Below are 22,489 nucleotides of genomic sequence, written 5' to 3' on the forward strand. Positions count from 1 at the left end.
CACAGGGCCGATGAGGACGAGGTGAGGAAGGCCCCGGGGTGCGCTCCGCTGGGGGGTACTCGGCACAGCCCCTTGCTGCTGGGCTGTACCAGGTACGGTCGGGTAGTGCCCCTTCACGCAGACATGCCTGGTCCGTCCTGACCCCCCCGGTGCTCGGAGTGGCGGCTCCGCAGGCCCTAAGGCAGTTCTAAAGGGGTTCCTCGCCACAGCCACGACCCCGCCGTAGCTTTCAGGTCTAACCGTGGATTTCTATTGTCATAGTTTGTCCCTTTATTTTACATATCCTGGTACTGCAACAGCTTCCATATTTGCAGATGATACTGTGCTGCCAACGCCAGCAGGAAGATCAGGTAATGAACCTCTCTGATAATGCATTGCACTTGCCCTGGGGTCTCCCCCCGCCCCTAAGGCCCCCCAGGCTCACGTAGCCCCCTCCGTCCCCCCCCCGTGGCCCCGCCAGGCGAGGAGAGAGGCCCGCAGTCAGTATGTGCACACACACACACCCGCGCGCACAGACACACACCCCCGTGCTCATCCCCTTCCCCTCTCTCCCCCCGCGGTGCGGCCAGGGCCCTCGCTGCCGCCGCTGCTCCGGAGGACGGCACCAAGGGGGGGGGGACAGCGGCACGGCGCCGGGGGCTCCGGTTGACCACCCGGTGCCGGAGGCCGCGGGGAGCTTTGTGCTGGGCTGAGGCGGCTCAGCGAGGAGCCGTAGCCCGCAGCACCCCGGGGCCAGCGGTGCCAGCGTCACCCTGCGGAGCTGCCCCGGGGGCTGGGACCCCAGGGATGGCAGCGCCCCCACCCCGGTGCTAACCTTCTGCTTCTCCTCCTTGTCCCCCCAACCCCTTCCCCGCAGAGCGGCTCCGGGCAGCGCAGCCAAGGCAGCTCCATCCCCCAGAAATCCCAGGCCAACAAGTCTGCCTACAACAGCTACAGCTGGGGCGCCAACTGAGGCCGGGGGCGGCCCTCGCCCACCACTTGCTTCCGGATGAGTCCCACGGAGCCGACGCCGACGGATGCGGGGAGGAGAGCGCCCTGCGCGGGGCAGCGCCTGGGCCCCCGCGGCCCCCGGGCAGGGCAGGGCGGGCCGGCAGGCGGCTCCGCATTGTCTGTTTTCAGCCACCTTTCCTGTTGTATGTAATATAGAATTTGTATTTTTTCTTTTTTTTTTTTTTTTTTTCTCCTCCTCCTCCTCCTCTCTCTGCATTCAGATTCTGAATCGTTTGCCGTAGGGGCCTTTTTTGGTTTTTACTCCTTTCTCCCTCCTCCCCCTCCCCGCACCTCCTGCTGCCCCAGAACCTCTCGGATCCAAAGGAGTGGAAGCTGCGAGTCGCCTACAGCAAACCCCCTTATTATTAGGAATAAGAACAGTAATTGATATGAACAGCATTGTAAGATGAATTAGTTGAAGTGTTTTTTTTGTACCGTGTTCTAAATTTAATGGATAAATGTGTCTTGTATATAAAAACAAAAACCCCACGCCGTCCTCTAGTTCTCTCATTTCCGTGCCCCCGCTGCTCTCTGCGACCACCCCCAGGAGCTGGGGAGGGCCCCCCCCCATTTTCTGTTCTCCCTCTGCGGGCCCCGAGCGCAGGCCCTGCCCCCCCGCACGCTGTAAGTATCTCCTGCTTCTCCTTTACTTTTGGTCTTTTTTTTTTTTTTTTTTTTTTCCTATGCAGTCCAGATCTTGTATTTTTCAGTTCAAAACGCTCACTTCAACTGCAGCCCCCGTGGGGGTTATTTACTGAAGAGAATAAAGATCACAAAGCGACGTGTGTCCTTTCTCATCCCTCCCTGTGCCCGGGGGGGGCAGCGCTGGCCCTGGCCCCCAGACCCCTCCCATGGGCCCCTTCTCCTCTCGGGCCCCCTGGGCTCCCAGCACAGGGATGTCACCGCCTGGCCCTGCTCCCCCTGCCTCTGGGGGCCGTGCTCTGGTGTTACTGGGGCTACTGGTGTTACTGGGGCTGTTGCTGGCGGGGGTATTGGGGTTACTGGTGTGTTACTGGGGCTGCTGCTGGTGTTACTGGGGTTACTGGGGCTGCTGCTGGGGGTGTTATTGGGGTTACTGGTGTGTTACTGGGACCACTGGTGTTATTGAGGTGGTTGCAGTGTCACTGCTGTTACTGGTGTGACTGGGGCTGCTGGTGTTAACTGGTGTGCAGGTACTGGTGTTACTGGGATTGCCGCTGTTACGGCTGCTACTGGGACTGCTGCTGTTACTGGTGTGTTACCGGGGCTGCGCCCCCCGACAGGCCCCAGGCCCCCCCCGCTCCCATCCCCTCCCCACAAGCGCTGTGGCGGGGGGGGGGCAGCGGGGAGGCCCCGGGCCCGGTCCCGTTCCCGGGGGCGCTTTGCGGCGGCGGCGCTTTACGGCCGGGCCCGATGAGCTTTTACGACGCCTTCCGCGGCTTCTTCGGGCTCCCGGGGGGCCGCAGGTACCGGGGCCGGGCCCGGGACCCCCCTCCCGGAGCCCCCTCCGGGCCTCCCCTACACCTCCCCGGCCCCCTCTCCGGGCCCCCCGTTCCCCTTCCCGGTCTCAGCTTCCCCCCCCCCCGCAGGCCCCGGGAGCCGCTGTTCGGCGGAGCGCCGCGGGACGAGGACGAGGACGAGGCCGCCGAGGGCCCCCCCCGGCCGCCGCCGCCCCCCGATGGCTTCGGCTTCGGCCCCGGGGGGGCCTTCGAGGAGCTGCTGCGGGACGCGGCCGAGCTCCTGGGCGCCTTCGGGGGGGCTTGGGTCGAGCCCCCCCCGGCCATAGGTGGGAACGGGACCGAAGGGGGGGCCTGGCCCGGCCTCACCCCCCCCTCACCCCCAGTTGTGCCCCGCAGAGCCCCCCCTGCCCGGCCCCAGCCCCGGGCGGCCGCTGCGGGACTCGATGCTGAAGCACCCGGACGGCCCCGAGGACTCCCGAGACCCGGCCCGGCCCTGGAGCCTCCTCCCTGAGGTAGGTGGGGGGGGCCCGGCCCTGCCCTGCCGGAGGGGGCCCTCCGGTGGCGGAGCCCCCCCCGGGTCCCGGCACCGGGCTCTGGTGACCGGTGCCTGGCTTTGCCTTGCAGCTGGAGGACGCTCGCCCGGCTCCCCCGGAGCGCAGGGAGGACCGAGGTGGGTGCTGGGGGCGCCTCTCGTATGGGGGGGTCGGGGCCAGGCGCCTCTTCCCCGCGCTCACCGTGCGGCCCCCCCGCAGATCTGGACTCGGAGGTGTCCTCGGTGGGGCTGGGCACCATCCTGCGGCCCCACGAGCCCCAGCCCCGCTCCTACTTCCAGAGCGTCTCCGTCACCAAAGTGACGCTGCCTGACGGGGTGAGTGTGCTTGGCGCCGTGCCACGGCGTGGGTTACCCCGTGCCATCGTGTAGGGTGCCCCGTGCCACAGTATGAGTGCCCCGTGCCATGGCATGGGTGCCCCTGTGCCGTGGTGTGGGTGCCCCGTACCATGATGTGGGTGCCCCATGACACCTTATGGGTGCCCTGTGCCATGGAATGGGTGCCCTATGCCACCTTATGAGTGCCCAGTGACCCCGTGTGGGTGCCCTGTGACACCTTGTGGGTGCCCCGTGCCACTTTGTGTGTGCCCCGTGCAGGCGGTGGAGGAGCGCCGCACGGTGCAGGACAGCCACGGCCGCCGCGAGACGACCGTCACCCTGCGGAGGGGCACCCAGGCCTTCGTCAGCACCACCACGGAGGACGGGCAGGGCAAGGAGCACCGCGAGGAGCTGCTCGGCGTGGATGACCGTGAGTGGGGGGCTGGGGGGGGGACAGGAGGGGTGAGGGGAAGGGGACAGCGCCCCGCGAGCGAGCCCCCCCTGCCCTCCAGGGGAGCTGGCGCAGTTCACAGGCACGTGGCCGCAGCACGACGAGCTCCGTGCGCCCACCCTGAGCGACCCCACGGCCATGCTGGGCAGCTTCTTCCGTCGCTGGTTCTCTGGCTGGTAGCCCTGACCTCCTGCTGGCCACCCCCGGTACGTGAGAGGGGTGTGGCGGGCACAGGGGGGGGCTTTCTGGCTCTGCCCGGGGTGGGCGCAGCCCCTTCTCACCACCAGTTTTCCTCGCAGGTGGGCCAGGTCCTGCGGGGATGCAGCGGCTGCGCTGGGGGCTGCCCCCCCCCCCTTCTGGGGCACCGCCGCGTTTTGGGGGCAAACATGTAGATGTGTACAGAGCAATAAATCTATTTATTCTAACGGTGGTGTGCGAGGCTCCTTCGGGCACAGGGTGGGCTGCGACCCCCCCCAGATTTGGAGCTGGGGGTCCCACTGCAGCTCCGGGGGCTGCCCTGTGGGTGCAGGCAGCCTCAGGGCTCCTCTGCCGTGGCCCCGTGCCCGCGCTGCTCCCTGCCTGCCTCCCCCGGGCCCTTCTCGAGGGCCTTGGGAGCACTTCCAAGGCCTTTTCATTAGCGCTGCCTGCGGTTGTGGCTTGGGAAGGGACCCGGCGGAGGAAAGCAGCAGCTCTCCAGCCGGGGAGGCTCCCACACCGGGATGCGGGGCAGCGCGGACTTACCTGAGCCAGGACTCGGTGCCCCGCGGCCGCCGGGGGATCCTCGGGGGGCTCCGGCACCACAGGCAGGGACGGGTGGGAGCAGGGACGCGGCTGCTGCCTACGGCCCCACGCGGGACTCTGGTCCCTGCGAGGCGTCTCCCCGCTGCAGCTCGCAGCCCTGATTGGTGTAAAGTCTGCGTGTTATCATCCACCCCAGCCCGGGGCTCATAAAATGCCCCAGGGAGCCGCTGCTGCTGCCACTGCCCCTGCCTGGCCGGCCCCATGGGCTCCGCGTCCTTCTCGAAGAGGGCTCAGGCCCTGCTCCGCGTCCGGAACCAGCTCCTGCGGGAGTGCCTGGCCGAGCTGCTGGCCGTCTTCGTGCTCATCGTGAGCGGGGCACGGGGGCTGCGGGTGGGACGGGGACGGGGCCGAGCGTGGGGTGGCCACTGCTGGATCCTGCAGCCCCACGGCTGCGCTGCGCCCCGGGACGGGGACGGGATGGGGCTGCCTGGGGGGTGGCCGTGCCGTGACTGACAGTGACCCCAAACTCGCCTGACTCCAGCATGAACCCTGGTCCCACGATGCCCGATGCACCCTCTGCCATGGGCGCTCCGGTGTGATAAGGGAACGGGCGCTGCCAAGAGTGCCTGAGGGTGCAGAGCTGGGCGACGCGTGCCTTGACGCCTCCTGCCCCGAGGCAGGCAAAGGTTGGGCTCCAGAGCTGTGCTGGGCACTTGGGACGGATCCAGCAGCGGTGAACGTTGGCACCGCCAACACTGCCAGCGCCCCCCAGCCCCGAGGTCTCCCTGCAGAAGCAGATGACTCAGTTACTGATAATATTTTTCCATCATCATCGAAAACGTGAGCGAGGGCAGTAACCACAGCCCTGCCTGGCCCATCCCGCGTGGGCAGCTGGAGCCCAGAAAATGGGGGAGCCCCGCGCCCAACCACACAAAACCACGGAGACTGCAGGGGAAGGGGCACCGGGGCAGCACGTGGCACGGGATGGTGGTGGTGGTCCTGACAGTGGCCGCAGCGTGGGGGGGGACCATGGGTGCTGCACAGGGACCCAGTGAGGGGCTGGGGGTGCGGAGGCGGTGGTGGAGCCGTGCCCCTCTCCCCCAGCTGATCACGCTGAGCGGCTCGGCGCAGATGGTCACCAGCTCCGGGACCAAGGGGAACATCCTCACTGCCTACCTGGCGGGTGCCCTGGCCGTCATGGTGGCCATCCACACGGCGGGGGGAGTCTCTGGTGAGGCCGGGGTCCCTGCGCTGCTGCGGGGGCTCTGTTCCGCGCTCCCTACGCTCGCCCCTCCGGCACCAGGCTGCTGCCGGCTCAGATCCTTCAGGCCCCCAGCTCCCAGCTCCTCTTCCCCGCTCTGTTGCAGGGGCTCACCTGAACCCGGCTTTCTCCCTCTGCATGTGCCTGCTGGGGCAGCTCCCGCTGTGGAAATTTCCCATTTTCGTGGCCGTGCAGACCTTGGGATCTTTCATCGCCGCCGGAGCCGTCTACGCCCTGTACTATGGTATGCAGAAGCCCACGTGCACCCCGGCGCTGTGGGGACAGGGTGTGCACGGGGCAGGCGTGCTGCCGGGGTCCTGGCCCTGCCTGTGCCCCGCACCGAGGGGTCACCGGCATGTGTGCGCTGGCTCTGCCCCGCAGACGCCATCCAGTTCTACAGCAACGGGACCCTCGCCGCCTCCGGCCCCCTGGAGACCGCCTCCATCTTCGCCACGTACCCCGCCGAGTACCTCTCCCTCTCCAACGGCTTCTTGGACCAGGTGGGTGCCAGCCCCGTGTCCCCCCCGCCGGGGTGCTGGCCCCCATGGCGCTGAGCCGCCTGCCGGCCCCGCAGGTGATGGGCACGGCGCTGCTGATCGTGGGCATCCTGGCCATCACCGACGGCCGCAACAAGCGCGTCCCCGAGGGCCTGGAGCCGGTGGCCGTGGCCCTGCTGGTTTTCTCCATCGAGGTCTCCATGGGCTCCAACTGCGGCTGCCCCATGAACCCCGCGCGGGATTTCGGGCCCCGGCTCTTCACCTACGTGGCGGGCTGGGGCGCGGAGGTCTTCAGGTGGGTAGGGGGGGGGGGACACGGGGAAGGGGTTGGGGGCAGTGCGGATGCCCCCATGCCCACGCTGCCCCCGTCCCCAGCAGGGACAATGCCTGGTGGTGGGTGCCGGTGGTGGCCCCGCTGCTGGGGGCGGCCGTGGGCACGGCGCTGTACCAGCTCCTCGTGGCCCTCCACCACCCGGCGGAGGACGGCGGCGGGGCCCGGGGGGGCAAACGGGACGATGGCAGCAGCACCGCCATCCCCCTGGGAGCTGGGCCCTGGGACAAGTGACAGCGGCCACAATAAAGGAGCCCCGAGGCGGGCACCGTGTGTCTGTGCTGGGGGGCACCGGGCCGGGGGGGGGGCACCGGGAACGGGGGGGAACCGGGAAGAGGGGGGCACCGGGGGGGGACACCGGGAACAGGGGGCACCGGGCGGTGACACTGGGAGGAGGGGGGGCACCGGGAACGGGGGGGGAACCGGGAAGAGGGGGGTACCGGGGGGGGACACCGGGAGGAGGGGGAACCGGGGGGGGACACCGGGAGGAGGGGGGGCACCGGGAACGGGGGGGAACCGGGAAGAGGGGGGTACCGGGGGGGGACACCGGGAGGAGGGGGAACCGGGGGGGGACACCGGGAGGAGGGGGGGCACCGGGAACGGGGGGGGAACCGGGAAGAGGGGGGTACCAGGGGGAGACACCGGGAGGAGGGGGAACCGGGGGGGCACCGGGAGGAGGAGGGGGCACCGGGGGGGGACACCGGGCATGGGGGGGGATCACAGCCATCGGTCCCGGCCCCTTGGCCGCCCCCCGGCCCCGCTCCCCGCCGTGCCCCGGGGTCCCCCCCCCGGTCTCTCCCCGCCGCCCCCGCATCACTTCCGCCGCCGCCCGCCGACCGGCGCCGCCGCGGCCATGGGGCGCTGAGGCGGCGGCAGCGGCAGCGGGGCCGCAGCGGCCCCGGCCCCGGGCCCCCGCCCGGCCGCTCCCCATGGGCTGCGGGGCCGCGGGGCCATGGAGCGCTGCGCGGCCCGGCGGGCCCCAGGTGAGCGGGGCGGGCCCCGGTAGGCCCCGGTGGGCCCCGGTGGGCCCCGGTAGGCCGCTGTGGGCCCGGTGCGGCCGTTGCCCCGGCAACGCGGCGGCTCCCGCAGCGGCGGGGAGGGGAGGGGCGGGGCGGGGCGGGGCGGGCCCGGGGCACCGGCACCGGCACCGGCCGCGCGGGATGGCGCCGCCGGGGCGCGCCGCGGGCCCGCAGCCATGACGGTGCCCCGGGAGATGCCCGAGAAGTGGCCGCGGGTCCGGGGGCCCGGGGGGGCAGGTGGGTGAGGGACGGGGCTGCGGCAACGGGAACGGCATCGGGACCGGGCCGGGGAGGGGAGGGGGAGGAGGAACGGGGCCGCAGCGCCGGGGGGGCGCAGAGCAGGGCCGGGGGTCCCCGGGGTGCAGGGCCCGGGGGTCCCGGGTCTGGGGGGGGGGATGCAGCCCGGGGGGGGGTCTCACGGGGTGCAGGGACCGGGCTGGGGCATTGGGGCCGGGGGGATTTGGGGTGCAGGTAAGTTGGGGAGGGGGGATAGGAGAGCCTGGGGGGGCAGTTTTGGGGCCGGGGTGGGCAGTTTTGGGGCCGGGGGGGGCAGTTTTGGGGCCGGGGGGGGCAGTTTTGGGGCTGGGGGGAACAGTTTTGGGGTCGGGGGGCAGTTGTGGGGCCGGGGGGTGGTTTTGGGGCCGGGGGGCAGTTGTGGGGTGGGGGCGCGGGGCTGAGGACGCGCTGTGTTGCAGAGGAGGAGCGGCGGGTGCGAGCCAACGCGCGGGAGTACAACGAGAAGTTCCAGTACGCGGTGAGTGGGGGGGCCCCGGCAGCACCCCCCCGGGGGTCTGGGGTCCGGGGTCCGGGCCTTGCGCTGCCCAGCGGGTGGGCGCAGGGGGCTGGGGCGAAAAGCTGCCGTTTGGCCCTGAGGTGATGGTGCTGACCGGCCGCTAACGCCCTGGAGCTGAGGGGCCGGGGCTGGGGGGGGGCACCGTGAGCCCCCAGGGGGTGATGCAGCCCCCACCAGGATGCTGACCCCCCCCCAGATCTGCCTGTGCCCCCTGCCCGGTCCCGGAGCAGCGAGGTCTGGCTAATTAACGAGCTTCCGGAGCGGCCGGGGGAGGGGCAGCGCTCACCTTGGCCTCCCCCTCCATGCTGGAGGTTATTTCTGCCTGCTCCGGACCAGGCCCTGCCTCGGCCTCCAGGAGGCCCTGGAGGCTCTGGGCCTGGGAGGCCGCCGGGGGGACTGGGAGCCACTGGGGGAACTGGGAGCCGCTGGGATGCTCTGCAGGAGGAGGCCAGCCCCGGGTACCGGCTGGCGGCGGAGGCAGAGGAATTGGCTTCTTGAGGAAGATGCCACAGCGCTGGGACTAGGGCAGGAGCCGAGGGGCTGGGTTTATATCCCCCAAATCGGGGGGGAGCTGTGCCACAGCCCTGCCCCAGAGCGGTGCTGGGAGCCACGGGGCCTCGGCGACTCCTGAGCCTCCCTTCTTGCCCGCTCCGTCCTCAGAGCAACTGCATCAAGACCTCCAAGTACAACATCGTCACCTTCCTGCCTGTCAACCTCTTCGAGCAGTTCCAGGAAGTGGCCAACACCTATTTCCTTTTCCTCCTCATCCTGCAGGTGAGTGCTGGGGGCCGGGGGCGATGGGGGTCCCCTCGCTGTCCTTCCCAGGCCGTGCAGACGGGGCCCCAGGGCCATGTCCTGGCCCCGGCGAGCTGCAGGGTTGGTGGCGTGGGGCCGGGGCTTGCCCTGTCCCTGTAACTCCCTCTCCCTGTCCCCAGCTGATCCCGCAGATCTCGTCGCTCTCCTGGTTCACCACCATCGTGCCTTTGGTTCTTGTCTTAACCATCACAGCTGTCAAAGATGCCACCGACGACTACGTGAGTGCTCCCCGTGCGCCCCTCTCCCGGGGCTGCCCACCCCGTGTCGGGCACAGGGACGTGGGGCTGGGCGGGGGGCTGCGAGCCTGGGGTGGGCGCACGGGGCTGCGCCATGGGGGTGATGCTGGGGCCGTGGTGGTGGTGGTGGGGGGGCAGAGGATGCAGGACCCCATCCCCGGTGTGGCTGACGCTGCTCTCCTCCCTTCTGCACCCAGTTCCGCCACAAGAGCGACAACCAGGTGAACAACCGGCAGTCTCAGGTGCTGATCAGTGGAATGTGAGTGTCATGGGGCCAGGGCCACCGGGGAGGGGGCACGGGACCCCCACGGGATGCAGCCCCCTCCGGAGGGGCGCGGGGAAGCGCTGCTGCAGGCTCCCGCGTGACGCCGCCCCGCTGTCCCCATGCAGCCTGCGGCAGGAGCAGTGGATGAACGTCCGCGTTGGGGACATCATCAAGCTGGAGAACAACCAGTTCGTGGCAGTGAGTTTGGCCCCAAAACGAGCACGGCCCTGGCTGGGCAGCGCGCGGGGACACTGGGGGGCTTTCTGCTCACGCTGCTTTTGTGCTCCTTTGTCCCCTCGGGGCTGAGACCGCGGGGTTTGCTGAGGCTGGAAGTTGTTTTAGGCTGTGTTTGAGGTCTGGGGATTAGTCTGGCACGGGCACTTCAGGCAGCGGCATCCAAGTCAGCTCCAGAGACCCTGCTGGCCTCACCTTCTGCAGGGCAGGGCTGCAGCACAGGGCCAGGAGCTTCCCCGAGGGGGGCAGAGGGGAGCCCCAGCGGCAGCGCAGCCCTCTCAGCGTGTCTCTCCCGACAGGCTGACCTCCTCCTCCTCTCCAGCAGTGAACCCCATGGGTTGTGCTACATAGAGACCGCGGAGCTGGATGGGTAGGTAACTCCCCCTCTCCTTGGGTGCCGGCGATCCCTGGGCCTCGGGTCGCAGGGGAAGGCAAGAGGTAGGAGTGAGATCAGGCTGAGGGCAGGGTGGGAGCCGCTGGGGGCCCAAACTGGGGGAGCGTTCGTGAGTTCCTCCCTGCCAGGCTGTTGCTGACCCTGTGCCAATGCCTCCTTAACCCACAGAGAGACCAACATGAAGGTGCGACAAGCCATCCCCGTGACCTCGGAGCTGGGTGACACCAGCAAGCTGGCCCTGTTTGATGGTGAGTGCCTGAAAGCAGCGCGCTGCGATGGGGCAGCTCGTGGGTGTCCTCCTCCATCACTTGGCTTGGGTCCGCCTTGCTCCTGGAGAGACCAGGACCGTCCGTGTGGTGCTGTCCCGTGGCTCAAAATGGGTCTCTGGGGAGGGTGCTGGGAGCACTGGGATGGAGCTGGGCAGGTGGAGAAGGTGTGTTAGAGCTGAGCTGTCCTCTGCGTCCAGGCGAGGTCATCTGTGAGCCCCCCAACAATAAGCTGGACAAGTTCGGCGGGACGCTGTACTGGAAGGAGAACAAATACCCCCTGAGCAACCAGAACATGCTGCTGCGGGGCTGCGTCCTGCGCAACACCGAGTGGTGCTTCGGCCTCGTCATCTTCGCAGGTGGGCCGGGACGGCCCCGCACCGCTGCCCCCCGGGGAGAGAAGAGAAGAGGATGGGACCCACCGATAGCTTTCCCTCTCCCCAGGTCCCGACACGAAGCTGATGCAAAACAGCGGCCGGACCAAATTCAAGCGGACGAGCATCGACCGGCTGATGAACACACTGGTGCTCTGGGTGCGTGGAGAGGGAGCTCTGGGGGAACCCGTCCCTGACGCGGCCGGGGCTCTGATGTCCCCTCCCGGCCCCAGATCTTCGGGTTCCTGGTGTGCATGGGTGTGATCCTGGCCATCGGCAACGCCATCTGGGAGCACGAGGTGGGCGTCTGCTTCCAGATCTACCTGCCCTGGGACGAGGGGGTGCACAGTGCCTTCTTCTCCGGCTTCCTCTCCTTCTGGTCCTACATCATCATCCTCAACACCGTGGTGCCCATCTCGCTCTACGTGAGGTAGGGCAGGGGCTGTGGGGCTGGGCCGTGGGGGTGCGAGGGGCAGGCGCCAGGAGCGGGGCTGCCCACTGGGGAGGGGAGATGGGGATGGAGACCCCGGGGCAGGGCTGCGTGCGCGGGGCGGGCGTGGGCTGCTCTCCTGGAGAGGGGCCACATCTGCCCCTGGGGATACCCCAAGACCTGAGGCCCTGCAGGTCCCTCGGGGCCCCCCCTGGCTGTGTCTGTCTGGCTGCTCATCTCTCCCTGCCCTGGCTGCATGCTGGTTATTTTGCTCTGCCCTCCTGCAGCTCCCAGGCTCCTGCACTGTCCCCTTCTCTCTCTCTTTTAATTTCTCTCTCTTTTTGTTCCCCAGCATGGGTTCTGTCACCCTTAGCCCCGAGGTAAGAACGTGTCGCCCCCACCCCTCCCACTAGCTCATTGCTGTCTGCCCTGGGGGCTGGGGAGGGGGTTTTGGGGCACGTAGGTGTGTGAGAAGCTCGGGGAGCCCTGCAAGCTGTCCCCTCCGTGTCCCTGCTGGCGGCTGTTGGCAGGAGTGGGTGCGGGCCAGCCCCGGGGAAGGGCGCGGGAGACGGAAAGCAGCTTGGGGCCCTGGGTGCCAGGGTGCCCCCGGGGCTGGGGGCTTGGGGTGGGCGTGCGTGTGCCCATCGCTGGCTCAGCAGAGGGTGCTGCCCTCCCCGGTGACACCTGGCTGTGCCCCCCACGCAGCGTGGAGGTGATCCGGCTCGGGCACAGCTACTTCATCAACTGGGACAAGAAGATGTACTGTGCCAAGCGCCGCACGCCAGCCGAGGCCCGGACCACCACCCTCAACGAGGAGCTGGGGCAGGTGGAGTACATCTTCTCTGACAAAACCGGCACCCTCACCCAGAACATCATGGTCTTCAGCAAGTGCTCCGTGAACGGGCACAGCTACGGTGAGCACTGGGGACAGGGATGGGGCTGCCTCGGGGCGTGGGTGCGCCGGCTCCTCTCCTGCAGATGCCTTGGGGCAGCCGTTTCCTTCTCCTGGGGGCGATGGGGGGATGAGGGGGGCCATCTGCAGCGCCGTGGGGCTGTCCTGTGGCACTCCTGGGCGTGGGTACCAGCAGGACAGCAGTGCTCGGTCCCTGCCTCGGTTAATTCCACGCCCTGGTTTGCAGGCGACGTGCAGGACATGCTGGGTCACAAGGCAGAGCTGGGAGAGGTAAGGGCGCGTCAGGGCCGGTGCCTGCGTTGCTGGTGGCCGTGTGTCACAGATGTCACCCTGTCCTGTCACCCTGTCCTCTCCCCCTGCCAGAGGCCAGAGCCAGTTGATTTCTCCTTCAACCCGCTGGCGGATCCACGGTTCCAGTTCTGGGACCCCAGCCTGCTGGAAGCCGTCAAGCTGGGGGATCCCCACGTGCACGAGTTCTTCCGCCTGCTCTCACTCTGCCACACCGTCATGTCCGAGGAGAAGAGCGAAGGTGGGCGAGGAGGGCAGCACTGCCTGCCCAGCTCGGGAGGGGCACCGGCCCTGACCCCCGTGCTGTCCCCTGCCCCCAGGGGAGCTGTTTTACAAGGCTCAGTCCCCGGACGAGGGGGCGCTGGTCACGGCCGCCAGGAACTTCGGCTTCGTGTTCCGGTCCCGCACACCCAAAACCATCACAGTGCACGAGCTGGGCCGGGCCATCACCTACCAGCTGCTGGCCATCCTGGACTTCAACAACATCCGCAAGCGCATGTCTGTCATCGGTGAGGTTCTGGGCACAGCACCGGGGCCGCGGGAGGGCTGCAGTGTGGCCGGGGTGCTTGGCTCTGCGAGGTGCAGTGTGGCTGTGGAGGAACACGGCTGGGGCCTGGAGCAGGAGCTGCTCCTGCAGCCCCGAGCCTGGCAGCTCGTCCCCTGCCTCCCGCAGTCCGCAGCCCCGAGGGGAAGATCCGGCTGTACTGCAAAGGCGCTGACACCATCCTGCTGGAGCGCCTGCACCCCGCCAACCAGGACCTGACGAATGTCACCACTGACCACCTGAACGTGAGTGCGGCACGGGGCTGGGAAGGGCAGGGGGGCTGCCCAGGAGCGCTGAGCCTGGGCTGTGCCCCGTCCTGGGGGGGAATTAAAGTCTGGGAAGGCTGCTGGGGTCTGCCTCAGCTTCAGCTGCTTGCAGGAATACGCCGGCGAGGGGCTGCGGACGCTGGTGCTGGCCTACAAAGACCTGGAGGAGAGCTACTACGAGGACTGGTCTGAGCGGCTGCACCGAGCCAGCGGGGCCCCCGAGGCCCGTGAGGATCGCCTGGCTCGGCTCTACGATGAGGTGGAGCACGACATGATGGTGCGTGGGCTGGGGGACTGGGCGGGGAGGTGGCCGGGGGGCAGCCCGTGCTGACCCCCTCCCCGTTTGGATCCCACAGCTGCTCGGAGCCACGGCCATCGAGGACAAACTGCAGCAGGGGGTCCCTGAAACCATCGCCATCCTGACGCTGGCCAACATCAAGATCTGGGTGCTGACGGGGGACAAGCAGGGTGAGCCACTGCTGCTGGGGGGCTACCGGCGGGCGTCTGGGCTGGTGGGAGCTGAGAACCCCCAGGGGCTGGATCCTGCCGTGTGGAGGGACACAACCCCCGCTCAGTGCCTGGCTCCCCGTCCCCAGAAACAGCTGTGAACATCGGCTACTCCTGCAAGATGCTGACCGACGACATGACCGAGGTGTTCGTGGTCACGGGCCACACGGTGCTGGAGGTGCGCGAGGAGCTCAGGTGAGGGCAGGGGGGCAGACAGAGCACACCCGTGGGGCACAGCTCTGCATTGGGGAGCTGGGGGGTATTAGGGTACCCCGAGTAGAGCCCCCCCCCGACCTCTCTCCCCTCAGGAAAGCCCGGGAGAAGATGATGGATGCGTCACGCTCCATGGGCAACGGCTTCTCCTACCAGGAGAAACTCTCCTCCACCAAGCTCACCTCGGTGCTGGAAGCCATCGCGGGCGAATACGCCCTGGTCATCAACGGGCACAGCCTGGTAGGGCCCGGTGGGGCTGGGCTGGGCGCCCTGCCTGCCCCTGCTCTTGTCCCCGACTGTCCCCACGCTCTCCTTGCAGGCCCACGCGCTGGAGGCGGACATGGAGGTGGAGTTCCTGGAGACGGCGTGTGCCTGCAAGGCTGTCATCTGCTGCCGTGTCACGCCCTTGCAGAAAGCCCAGGTGGTGGAGCTGGTGAAGAAGTACAAGAAGGCCGTGACCCTGGCCATCGGGGACGGCGCCAACGATGTCAGCATGATCAAGAGTGAGTCCTGGAGCCTGGCGAGCCATGGGAGGGACGGGTCCGTCCTCGTGCTGTCCTGGGGCCTGCTGGAGCCCCCGCCCTTGCCCCTCTGCGTCGTGCAGGAGCACAATCCAGCCTGGGGGGAGCTGTCACTGTCCCCCGTGCTCCTGGCAGGACCAGGTCACCCCGCGTCTCTCTTTCCACAGCCGCTCACATCGGGGTGGGCATCAGCGGGCAGGAGGGCATCCAGGCGGTGCTGGCCTCCGACTACTCCTTCTCACAGTTCAAGTTCCTGCAGCGGCTGCTCCTGGTGCACGGGCGCTGGTCCTACCTACGCATGTGCAAGTTCCTCTGCTACTTCTTCTACAAGAACTTCGCTTTCACCATGGTCCACTTCTGGTTTGGCTTCTTCTGCGGCTTCTCGGCACAGGTCAGTTTCTGGCTCCGTGCTCATCGCGGGGTCTGTGCGTGGGCTGCGCCCTCTAAGTGCGCCCTGGCCCCCCCCCTGGTGCTCCTCATCCTGCAGCAGCAGAGCCCGGGCTCCTTCTGGAGCTGGAGCAAGGCGCCGTGCTCGGTGCTCGGAGCCCGTGTCCCAAGGGCTGCCAGGTGGTGGCAGCAGCACCCCGCGCTGCTCAGGCACCCACAGGCGCTGGGGGGGGCTCCCTGTCCCTGTCCCTGTCCCTGCTCTTTGGGGACTTTGGGCACGGGGGTGCGTGGGCTGGCTCGGGCGTGGGGCACGCGGGTCTTGCACCCCCCTGAGCCCCCTGTCCCACGCAGACCGTGTACGACCAGTACTTCATCACGCTGTACAACATCGTCTACACCTCGCTGCCTGTGCTCGCCATGGGCGTCTTTGACCAGGTACAGTGGGGCCGGGGGGTGTCCGGGGGGCACAGGGAGCTGGTGCTGCTCTGCAGGGGCTGCGGGGGCGGCTGTGGGAGCTGCCCCGATCCGTGCTGCCCCTGCCTGGTGTCCTGCGGGAGGAAAGGCTGCTCCAGGCTGGGCTGGGCTGGGCTGGGCTGTCCTTGTCCCTGCTGCTGGCGGTGGCAAAGGCTGGCTCAGCCCCAGGCTGCCTGGGGCTGGAGGGAGGTGCCCAGATTGCTGCGTGCCCTCAGGACGTGCCGGAGCAGCGGAGCATGGAGTACCCCAAGCTGTACGAGCCCGGGCAGCTGAACCTGCTCTTCAACAAGCGGGAGTTCTTCATCTGCATCGCCCAGGGCATCTACACCTCCGTGCTCATGTTCTTCATCCCCTACGGCGTCTTCGCTGACGCCACCCGTGACGACGGTGCCCAGCTGGCCGACTACCAGTCCTTTGCTGTCACCGTCGCCACCTCCCTCGTCATCGTCGTCAGCGTGCAGGTAGGGAGGGAGCCCTGAGCTGCGCTGGGAGGTGGCCACGCAGCGAGGGCAGGTGCAGCGTGGGGCCTGTGGCCCTGCTCGGGGCTCCCTGGCTGTCCCTCGAGCCCTGCCTCCTCCTTCCCCGCTCTGCCAGATCGGGCTGGACACGGGCTTCTGGACGGCCATCAACCACTTCTTCATCTGGGGCAGCCTGGCAGCCTACTTCGCCATCCTCTTTGCCATGCACAGCGATGGCCTCTTCCAGATGTTTCCCAACCAGTTCCGCTTTGTGGGTGAGTCCGGGGGGGGCCGAGCACTGCTCTCCCCCCGTTTTGGGGCCCTCGGGCAGGGCGCTGTCCCCACCAGGCTCCGGCTCACGCCTCCCCCCGCCAGGTAACGCGCAGAACACGCTGGCTCAGCCCACGGTCTGGCTGACCATCGCCCTCACCACCGTGGTCTGCGTCATGCCCGTCGTTGCCTTTCGCTTCCTCAAGCTGGATCTGAAACCTGAGCTCTCAGACACGGTAAGCCCCCGGGGGGAGCGCGGGGGGAGCGCCATGGAGAGCTGCTCTGCTCCCCCGTTCCCTGACGGTGCCCCCGCTCCCTGCCTCTGCCCCCAGGTGCGCTACACTCAGCTGGTCCGGAAGAAGCAGAAGACCCAGCACCGCTGCATGCGGCGCGTGGGGCGCGTGGGCTCGCGCCGCTCCGGCTACGCCTTCTCCCACCAGGAGGGCTTCGGGGAGCTCATCATGTCGGGCAAGAACATGCGCCTCAGCTCCCTGGCGCTCTCCGGTTTCGCCGCCCGCCCCAGCGCCAGCTGGATCGAGACCCTGCGCAAGAAGAAGGGCGGCGAGGGCAGCACCGCCTGCAGCCCCAGCGGCGCCCCCGACAAGACGCTCAAGGTGTGAGGCTGGGGTTGGGGTCGCGTCCCCTCCCGTGCGGCCGGGGGGGGTCCAGCCAGCGCCAGCTTGGGGCCTCCCCCCTCTCCCCTGCCCTCTCTCCACGCAGCCATGAGCCAGGCCCCTCCTGGGGGTGCCCTGGGGGGAGCAGGGGCTGTGCGGGCCCGGGTGCTGAGGTTTGGAGGAGGCTGGACTGTTGCAGTGTAACCAAAAAACAAAACAAAACAAAACAAACTTCCCTGTCCCTGCGCTGGACAGACGGACGCTGCCCCCGCGCCCCCCCGGGGCACTTCTCTATCAGTATTCACCTCCACAGCGTGCAAACACCCCGATCACACGCGAATGTATCATGCCAGAGCCACCACCACGGGCAGGGCGTGGGGGGCCAGGGGGCAGCACCCTGCACCCTGCCCGCTCCCCCCCACCCCTCACCCACGTGTCTTCTTTTTTATATATAAAAGGAAAAAAAAAGGAAAAAAAAAAAACAAACTACAAAAAGGAAGAAAAACCCTCCAAGTTTACAGAGCGCCTCGTTTCTCTCAGCGGTGGCACAGCTGGTTAGGGAGAGATCACGGGGACGGGGACGGGGACGGGGATGGGGGACAAGCTCCCTGCGGGTGCAGGGGATGTCGCCGTCCTCTCTGCCACTCGCTCCCGCGTGGGCACAAGAGGGAGAGGTCCCCGCAGGAGAGAACCCTTCCAGGGTGACCCCTGGGCCAGGCTCTCGGGGCACGGGACCCCCGTGGGGCGTGCGGTGGGAAAGGGGAAGCGGCCCCTGGCGCCTTCCTGCTTTCTGCGGGCAGGAGCCCCGGGCCCTGTGGTGTTTGCAGGCTGCCGTGATTCACTCCCACGCCGGGGGCTTGCACAACCCCGGGCCTCCGCTTCCTTCTCCTTTGCGTTGGGACCTCTCCCTCCTCATCCTCAGCCTCGCGGGGCACCCACCCCCCCCCAGGCAGCCAGGACCCCTCTCCCGTGGGGACCTGGTGGCATCGTCCCCTCCCCTGTGCTGCCCCTTGGGGCTGGATCTTGGGGCTGGGGGGCTGAGCAGGGGGGGGACACCCGGTGGTGACCCCATCCCCTCCGTGCCCTTCCCCGGGGCCGCTTTGTTCCTTTTCGGCCTTCTGGGAAGGCGGCGGGGCCGGGGGGGTGCCGGCCCCCGGGACCTCTCCGTGCTCATACCAAAGAGGAAACAGTTCAGGACCGGCTTTGGCGGGGTCTAGAGTCTATTTTTGGGGGCGTTCGGGTTTATTTTCTGGTCTTCTCGGGGTGGGGAGGGGTGGGGACGGGCGGGGGCCGAGGACCGTCGCGTATAATTTATTACACATTTCTATACTTGCCGAACTGTATCATTTTATGGGTACACAGAGGAAAATAACCAGCTTTTTATATGCATATATCTATATCTATATAAATGTTCTCAGCAGCTTCTGCCGTGTCTCTGCTTCCTGGCCCAGCACCGGAGGTGGGGAGGGGGAGGAACGGGGCTGGGGGGGGCGCAGGTGCCGCGGTTCCAGGTACGGAGCCGGGACCCCCCCCCCCCCCCAGCTCCCGGTGCCGGCGGTGGGGGGGTGGCAGAGGGTCCGGGAGGGGGGGGTGGAGGCACACGGGGGGGGGTGGGGGGGGCGGATCCGCCCCGCCCCCGGTGCACGTGCGGCCGCCCCCGCGCCGGTTTCACAACCGCGGCCCCGGCAGCGCCGCCGGCGGCTCCCCCGGGTGCGCTCCCGGCCCGGGGCCCGGGCGCATGGCGGGGCCGCTGCTCCCCCCCGCGCTGCTCCTCGCCGCCGCCGCTGCTGCCGCTGCCGTGCCCCGGCGGCCCTGCGGCCCCGTGGGTGAGTGCCTCCCGGTACCGGCACCGGGACCCGTAACGGGAGTTGGGTGGGGGGACGGGACCGGGGCTTCCCGCAGCGCCCCCACCCCCGGTACCGGCTGCCGGGGCCGCTCCGCTGCTGTCCGGGCGCTGTCCGGGGGGGTCCCGGTGCTCCCCACCGCGGTCACGGGGCTGGGAGCTGCGGGAAGGAGTGCCCGGGATTACCGGCCCCGGGAGAGCAGCGGGGGGGGGCCGGGGCTGGGAGCGGTGCTGGAGGGGATCGGGGGGGGTCCTGGGGACTCTGGGGGGCCCGGGCACGGGGGGTCCTGAGGGCGCTGGGGGTGCTGAGCGCCGGGGGTCCTGGGGGCTCCGGGCACTGGGGTCCCTGGGGGTCCTGGGCTCCAGGGGCGCTGGGGGTCCCGGGCTCTGGGGGTCCTAAGCGCCGGCCCCGCTCCCCGCAGGGGGGGGCTTTCGGAGCCGCCCGCTCCCCGCTGACCTTTGCGGCCGCCCTGGGACGGAGCAGGGGCAGAGCTGCCCTTGGCACCCTGCCTGGCCCCGTGCTCAGCCCGGCGGCCTCGCTGCTTAACCCCTCCGGCACCACCTGCACCCCCCCCCCCCTTCACCCCCCCAGCCCCCTGCTTTCCTCCAGCCACGCTTCCACCTCCTGGGACCCCCCCACCCGCTACCCCCCGGCGGTGCCCGGCTCAGCCGGGGAATTGCCAGCTCAGCAGGAGCTGGCGCCTGCTTGGCGCTGGCCGCAAATATTGACACTGAGCGGCCTCCGGGTGCAGGCAGCAGGTGGACAGGGAGGGGGGGGGACACTGCTTAACCCCCCCCCCCCCATCCCCGTCCCTGCCTTGCTCCCAGGGCTCTCGCAGGACACGGTGCTGGGACGCCCGGGAGCCAACGTCACGCTGACGTGCGGGGCCGAGGGGCCGCTGAACGGCTCCGTGGCCTGGAGGACGGAGAAGCGGGCGCCGGCGGGGGGCCGTTTGCTGCCGGGGGGGCACACGCTGCTCCTGCAGCGGCTGCAGGTGGAGGACGCGGGGCTCTACAGCTGCCACGCCGGGGGCCGCACGCTGCGCACCCTGCGGCTGCTGGTGGAAGGTGGGTCCGTGCCGGGGCAGGGGCTTCCCCGGAGCATCGCCTGCTCTGGACGCCCCCCACCCCACCCCACTCCGTGCCCCTGCTCGCTCACCCCCCCAGCGCCTCCCTGCCTTGCAGAGCCCCCCGAGACCCCCCACGTCTCCTGCTACCGGCGCAGCCACGACAAAGACGTCCTGTGCGAGTGGCGGCTGCGGGCGAAGCCGTCCCCGGGCACGCGGGCGATGCTGTGGGTGAAGCGGAGGTGAGCGCGCCCTGGGGTACCCAGGGGGGGGCAGCCCCCTGCCTGTCCGTGCACCCCCCTTCCCCGCGAGCCCTTTTCCCGATCCCAGATGGGGCCACCCCATCCCCGGTGCCACGTCCCCGCAGGTTCGCGGTGGAGAACGCCACGGAGCAGCGGTGCCGCTTCTTCTCCAAGGCGCAGAAATTCGTCTGCCGGGTGAAGGTGCCCCCCGGCGTGGACGACAACAAACCCCTGGTGGTGTCCACGTGTGTCCGCAACGCTGCGGGCGGCTCGGCCGGCGAGGACAAAATCATCACCCTCAGCAGCATCCGTGAGTGCCGGCTCCCCCCTGCGCCGGCCAAACCGCGCGGTGCCGGTCCCTGAGCCCCCCCTGTGCCCGCAGTGAAGCCGGACCCCCCCCTCAACGTGACGGTGGAGGCGCTGGAAAAAGCCCCCCAGCGGCTGCGTGTCACCTGGACCTACCCCTCCTCCTGGGACCCCCGCTTCTACTGGCTCCGCTTCCAGGTCCGCTACCGCCCCGAGCCCACCCCGACCTTCACCGAGGTGAGCCCCCACCCCGAGCGGAGCGGGACCCTGGGGCTGTTTGGTCTGTGTCCCCCCCCCCCAGCTCACACCGCCCGTGTCCCCACCAGGTTGACCAGGTGACGAGGACGTGGCTGGACATCCGCGACGCTTGGCGGGGCACGCGGCACCTGGTGCAGGTGCGGGCGCAGGAGGAGTTTGGGCACGGCGCGTGGAGCGAGTGGAGCCACGAGGCCGTGGGCACCCCGTGGACAGGTACGGGGGGGGGGACGTGGACGTGCGTGCCCCCACCCAGGCTGTGCCGTGGTCCCCGTGTCTCACGGACCTCTCACCTTGCAGACCCCAGGGACGTCACCGAGATGGGGCCCTACAGCTCGCAGGTAGGATGTGGCGTGGTGCCCCCCCTCACCCCCCCCCACAAAATGTCCCCCTGCTTGGAGCTGCCCCGTCCCACCGTGTCCCCCCCCCCCGCTGGCTCTTGCAGTTCCCCACAGAGGATGGTGCCTACGGCTACGGGGCCACGCTGCCGCCCGAGCTCTTTGAGGACAATGCTGCTGATGGCGATGGAGGTGAGGCGAGGGCTGGGGGCTTTGTGAGGGGCTGGGGGCTTTGTGAGGGGCTGCCCCCCCCCCCACTCCAGTCCCGCAGACGAGCCCCTGTCCCCTCTGTGCCGCAGGAGCTGTCCTGGAAGCCAGCGCCCGCTCCGTCGCCTACCCCTACCCCTTCCTGGTGGCTGGGGGCAGCCTGCTCCTGGGCATCGCCCTCTTCATCGCCATCCTGGTGAGGTGAGTGCTGAGGGAGGGGGGCACCCGGGGGGGCTCCGCCGGCCCTCTCTGACCTAGGGCTGCTCTCCCCTCCCGCAGGTACAAGCAGACGTGGCAGCTGGGCGCGCGGCGGGGGGCCAAGCCCGTGGGCGAGGGGCAGCACGCGCTGGTGCCCCTGGGCCCCCCCAGCCCCAGCTCCCCGCTCAGCGCCACCCCCCTGCTCCCACCGGCCACCCCCCCTGCGCCGGGGCCCCTTCACGTCACCAACTTGGACTATTTCTTCTCGGGCAAGTAGCCGGGGAGGAGGACGCTGGCAGACACCCATGGGTGAAGCTGGGGGAGAAGGGGGGGGGGGGTCCGGTGCTGGCAGCTCTCCCAGCCCCCCAGCGCCCTCCCCAGGCTCTGGGGCTCGAGCAGCCCCTGCAGAGCGGGATCGGTACCACCCCTATGGGGAACCGACCCCTGGGGGGGGCCCCAAGCTGGGTCCCCGGGGGGGGCAGCTCTGGGGCCACGGCCAAGCTGGGGTGGCCGGGGGTTAAGGAGCTGGAAGTGCCGGAGCGTGAGAACGGGGCCGCGCTCCCCCCGGGGCTGGGTTTGGGGTGGTGGCGCCGAGGGTCCCGTGGGGAAGGGCTGAGCCCCCCCCCCCCCTGCGCCTGGTGCCGCGGGAATGGGAGGGCCTGGCTGGATCAGCACCGTCCCTCCGCCCCTCTGGCCCTGTGCAAAAGTTTATTTTTTTTGGTTTTTAAAGCACGTGTCGGGGCCACGCGGCACAACGCGCCTCCGAAATAAACGCCTGGTGTTTGGTGTTTTAACAGAGCAACGAGGATGGTTGGGGGGGGGGAGGCTGGGCTGTGCCCCCCCCTTCCTCTGCACCCTATGCCACGTACCCTCATGCCCTGCACCCCGGGGCCGTGCCCCCGGCAGCCCACCCCGTGCCGCGTTGTGCAAGGCCCTGGGGAGCTGCAGCTGTGCCCGGGCAGGAAACCGCAGGGCGAGGGGAGCGGGTGCCCGAGTGCCCTGGGGACACCGAGTTCCCCGTGGGCCGGCCCCGCTCTATAAAAAACCCAGCAGGATGCAGGGGGGGTGCAGGGTGGGGGAGGGAGGGACCCCCAGGACCCCCAGGTCACCCATCCCAAAGGGGGGGGGCTGTGGTTTGTGCTCGCTGCCCTGCCTTTGGGGTTGTCGCCCATT

At 69.1% G+C, this 22,489-nt stretch overlaps 5 protein-coding genes and 1 long non-coding RNA gene across 18 annotated transcripts in view; 5 read left to right on the forward strand and 1 right to left on the reverse strand.

The window, feature by feature from the left end:
* The window catches only part of UBAP2L (ubiquitin associated protein 2 like), a 29,367-nt gene extending 27,596 nt beyond the window's left edge, over positions 1-1,771 (forward strand). For 5 of the 10 annotated variants that reach the window (XM_038168104.2, XM_072028182.1, XM_038168106.2 and 2 more), the window contains 2 exons: positions 300-350; positions 857-1,771. In XM_038168104.2, the coding sequence (XP_038024032.1) occupies positions 300-350; positions 857-952 (147 nt within the window). In that variant the 3' untranslated portion in view covers positions 953-1,771. The remainder of the gene's footprint in view (positions 1-299; positions 351-856) is intronic. The other 5 variants (XM_072028183.1, XM_038168115.2, XM_038168111.2 and 2 more) reach the window with 2 other exon arrangements.
* A 508-nt stretch (positions 1,772-2,279) lies between these two features.
* Positions 2,280-4,173, forward strand: HAX1 (HCLS1 associated protein X-1). The gene is given in 8 exon segments (XM_038168137.2): positions 2,280-2,435; positions 2,559-2,799; positions 2,801-2,941; positions 3,054-3,099; positions 3,182-3,297; positions 3,577-3,727; positions 3,810-3,954; positions 4,048-4,173. Coding segments are annotated over 7 exon segments (867 nt in total). The 5' UTR covers positions 2,280-2,382; the 3' UTR covers positions 3,929-3,954; positions 4,048-4,173.
* Positions 4,136-5,862, reverse strand: LOC119713890 (uncharacterized). 2 transcript variants are annotated; one of them, XR_011805030.1, is made up of 3 exons: positions 5,666-5,862; positions 4,490-5,274; positions 4,136-4,265 (listed from the first exon to the last, which is right to left on the reverse strand). It is a non-coding gene; the product is annotated as an uncharacterized lncRNA (long non-coding RNA). The 2 variants fall into 2 exon arrangements; XR_011805031.1 differs by lacking the exon at positions 4,136-4,265 and having other exon boundaries at positions 4,276-4,646; positions 4,739-5,274.
* Positions 4,728-6,812, forward strand: AQP10 (aquaporin 10). The gene is made up of 6 exons (XM_038168135.2): positions 4,728-4,855; positions 5,594-5,720; positions 5,857-5,994; positions 6,132-6,250; positions 6,325-6,542; positions 6,623-6,812. The coding sequence occupies exons 1-6, from the start codon at positions 4,751-4,753 to the stop codon at positions 6,810-6,812; spliced, it is 897 nt and encodes a 298-aa protein (XP_038024063.1). The 5' UTR covers positions 4,728-4,750.
* Positions 6,813-7,413: 601 nt separating this feature from the next.
* ATP8B2 (ATPase phospholipid transporting 8B2) lies at positions 7,414-17,066 on the forward strand. Of its 3 annotated transcripts, XM_072027959.1 has the most exons (28): positions 7,414-7,561; positions 8,293-8,351; positions 9,051-9,164; positions 9,326-9,424; positions 9,640-9,701; positions 9,833-9,905; positions 10,241-10,311; positions 10,504-10,583; positions 10,802-10,960; positions 11,046-11,134; positions 11,209-11,405; positions 11,758-11,793; positions 12,111-12,319; positions 12,545-12,588; positions 12,682-12,847; positions 12,927-13,115; positions 13,280-13,395; positions 13,529-13,693; positions 13,773-13,884; positions 14,013-14,118; positions 14,232-14,376; positions 14,456-14,639; positions 14,825-15,048; positions 15,396-15,479; positions 15,734-15,979; positions 16,113-16,251; positions 16,352-16,482; positions 16,579-17,066. In XM_072027959.1, the coding sequence occupies exons 1-28, from the start codon at positions 7,531-7,533 to the stop codon at positions 16,864-16,866; spliced, it is 3,618 nt and encodes a 1,205-aa protein (XP_071884060.1). In that variant the 5' UTR covers positions 7,414-7,530; the 3' UTR covers positions 16,867-17,066. The 3 variants fall into 3 exon arrangements, with proteins under 3 accessions (XP_071884060.1, XP_038023878.2, XP_038023877.2); XM_038167950.2 differs by lacking the exon at positions 11,758-11,793 and having other exon boundaries at positions 7,415-7,561; XM_038167949.2 differs by lacking the exons at positions 7,414-7,561; positions 11,758-11,793 and adding an exon at positions 7,688-7,834.
* Positions 17,067-18,524: 1,458 nt separating this feature from the next.
* On the forward strand, positions 18,525-22,110 carry IL6R (interleukin 6 receptor). The gene is made up of 10 exons (XM_027445707.3): positions 18,525-18,686; positions 19,532-19,771; positions 19,889-20,012; positions 20,138-20,322; positions 20,395-20,555; positions 20,645-20,789; positions 20,874-20,914; positions 21,019-21,103; positions 21,211-21,319; positions 21,398-22,110. Exons 1-10 carry the CDS (start codon positions 18,599-18,601, stop codon positions 21,591-21,593), a joined length of 1,374 nt encoding a protein of 457 aa, XP_027301508.2. The 5' UTR covers positions 18,525-18,598; the 3' UTR covers positions 21,594-22,110.
* Positions 22,111-22,489: the final 379 nt, after the last annotated feature.

Source organism: Anas platyrhynchos, chromosome 26, assembly GCF_047663525.1.
Source record: "Anas platyrhynchos isolate ZD024472 breed Pekin duck chromosome 26, IASCAAS_PekinDuck_T2T, whole genome shotgun sequence".
Taxonomy (NCBI): domain Eukaryota; kingdom Metazoa; phylum Chordata; class Aves; order Anseriformes; family Anatidae; genus Anas; species Anas platyrhynchos.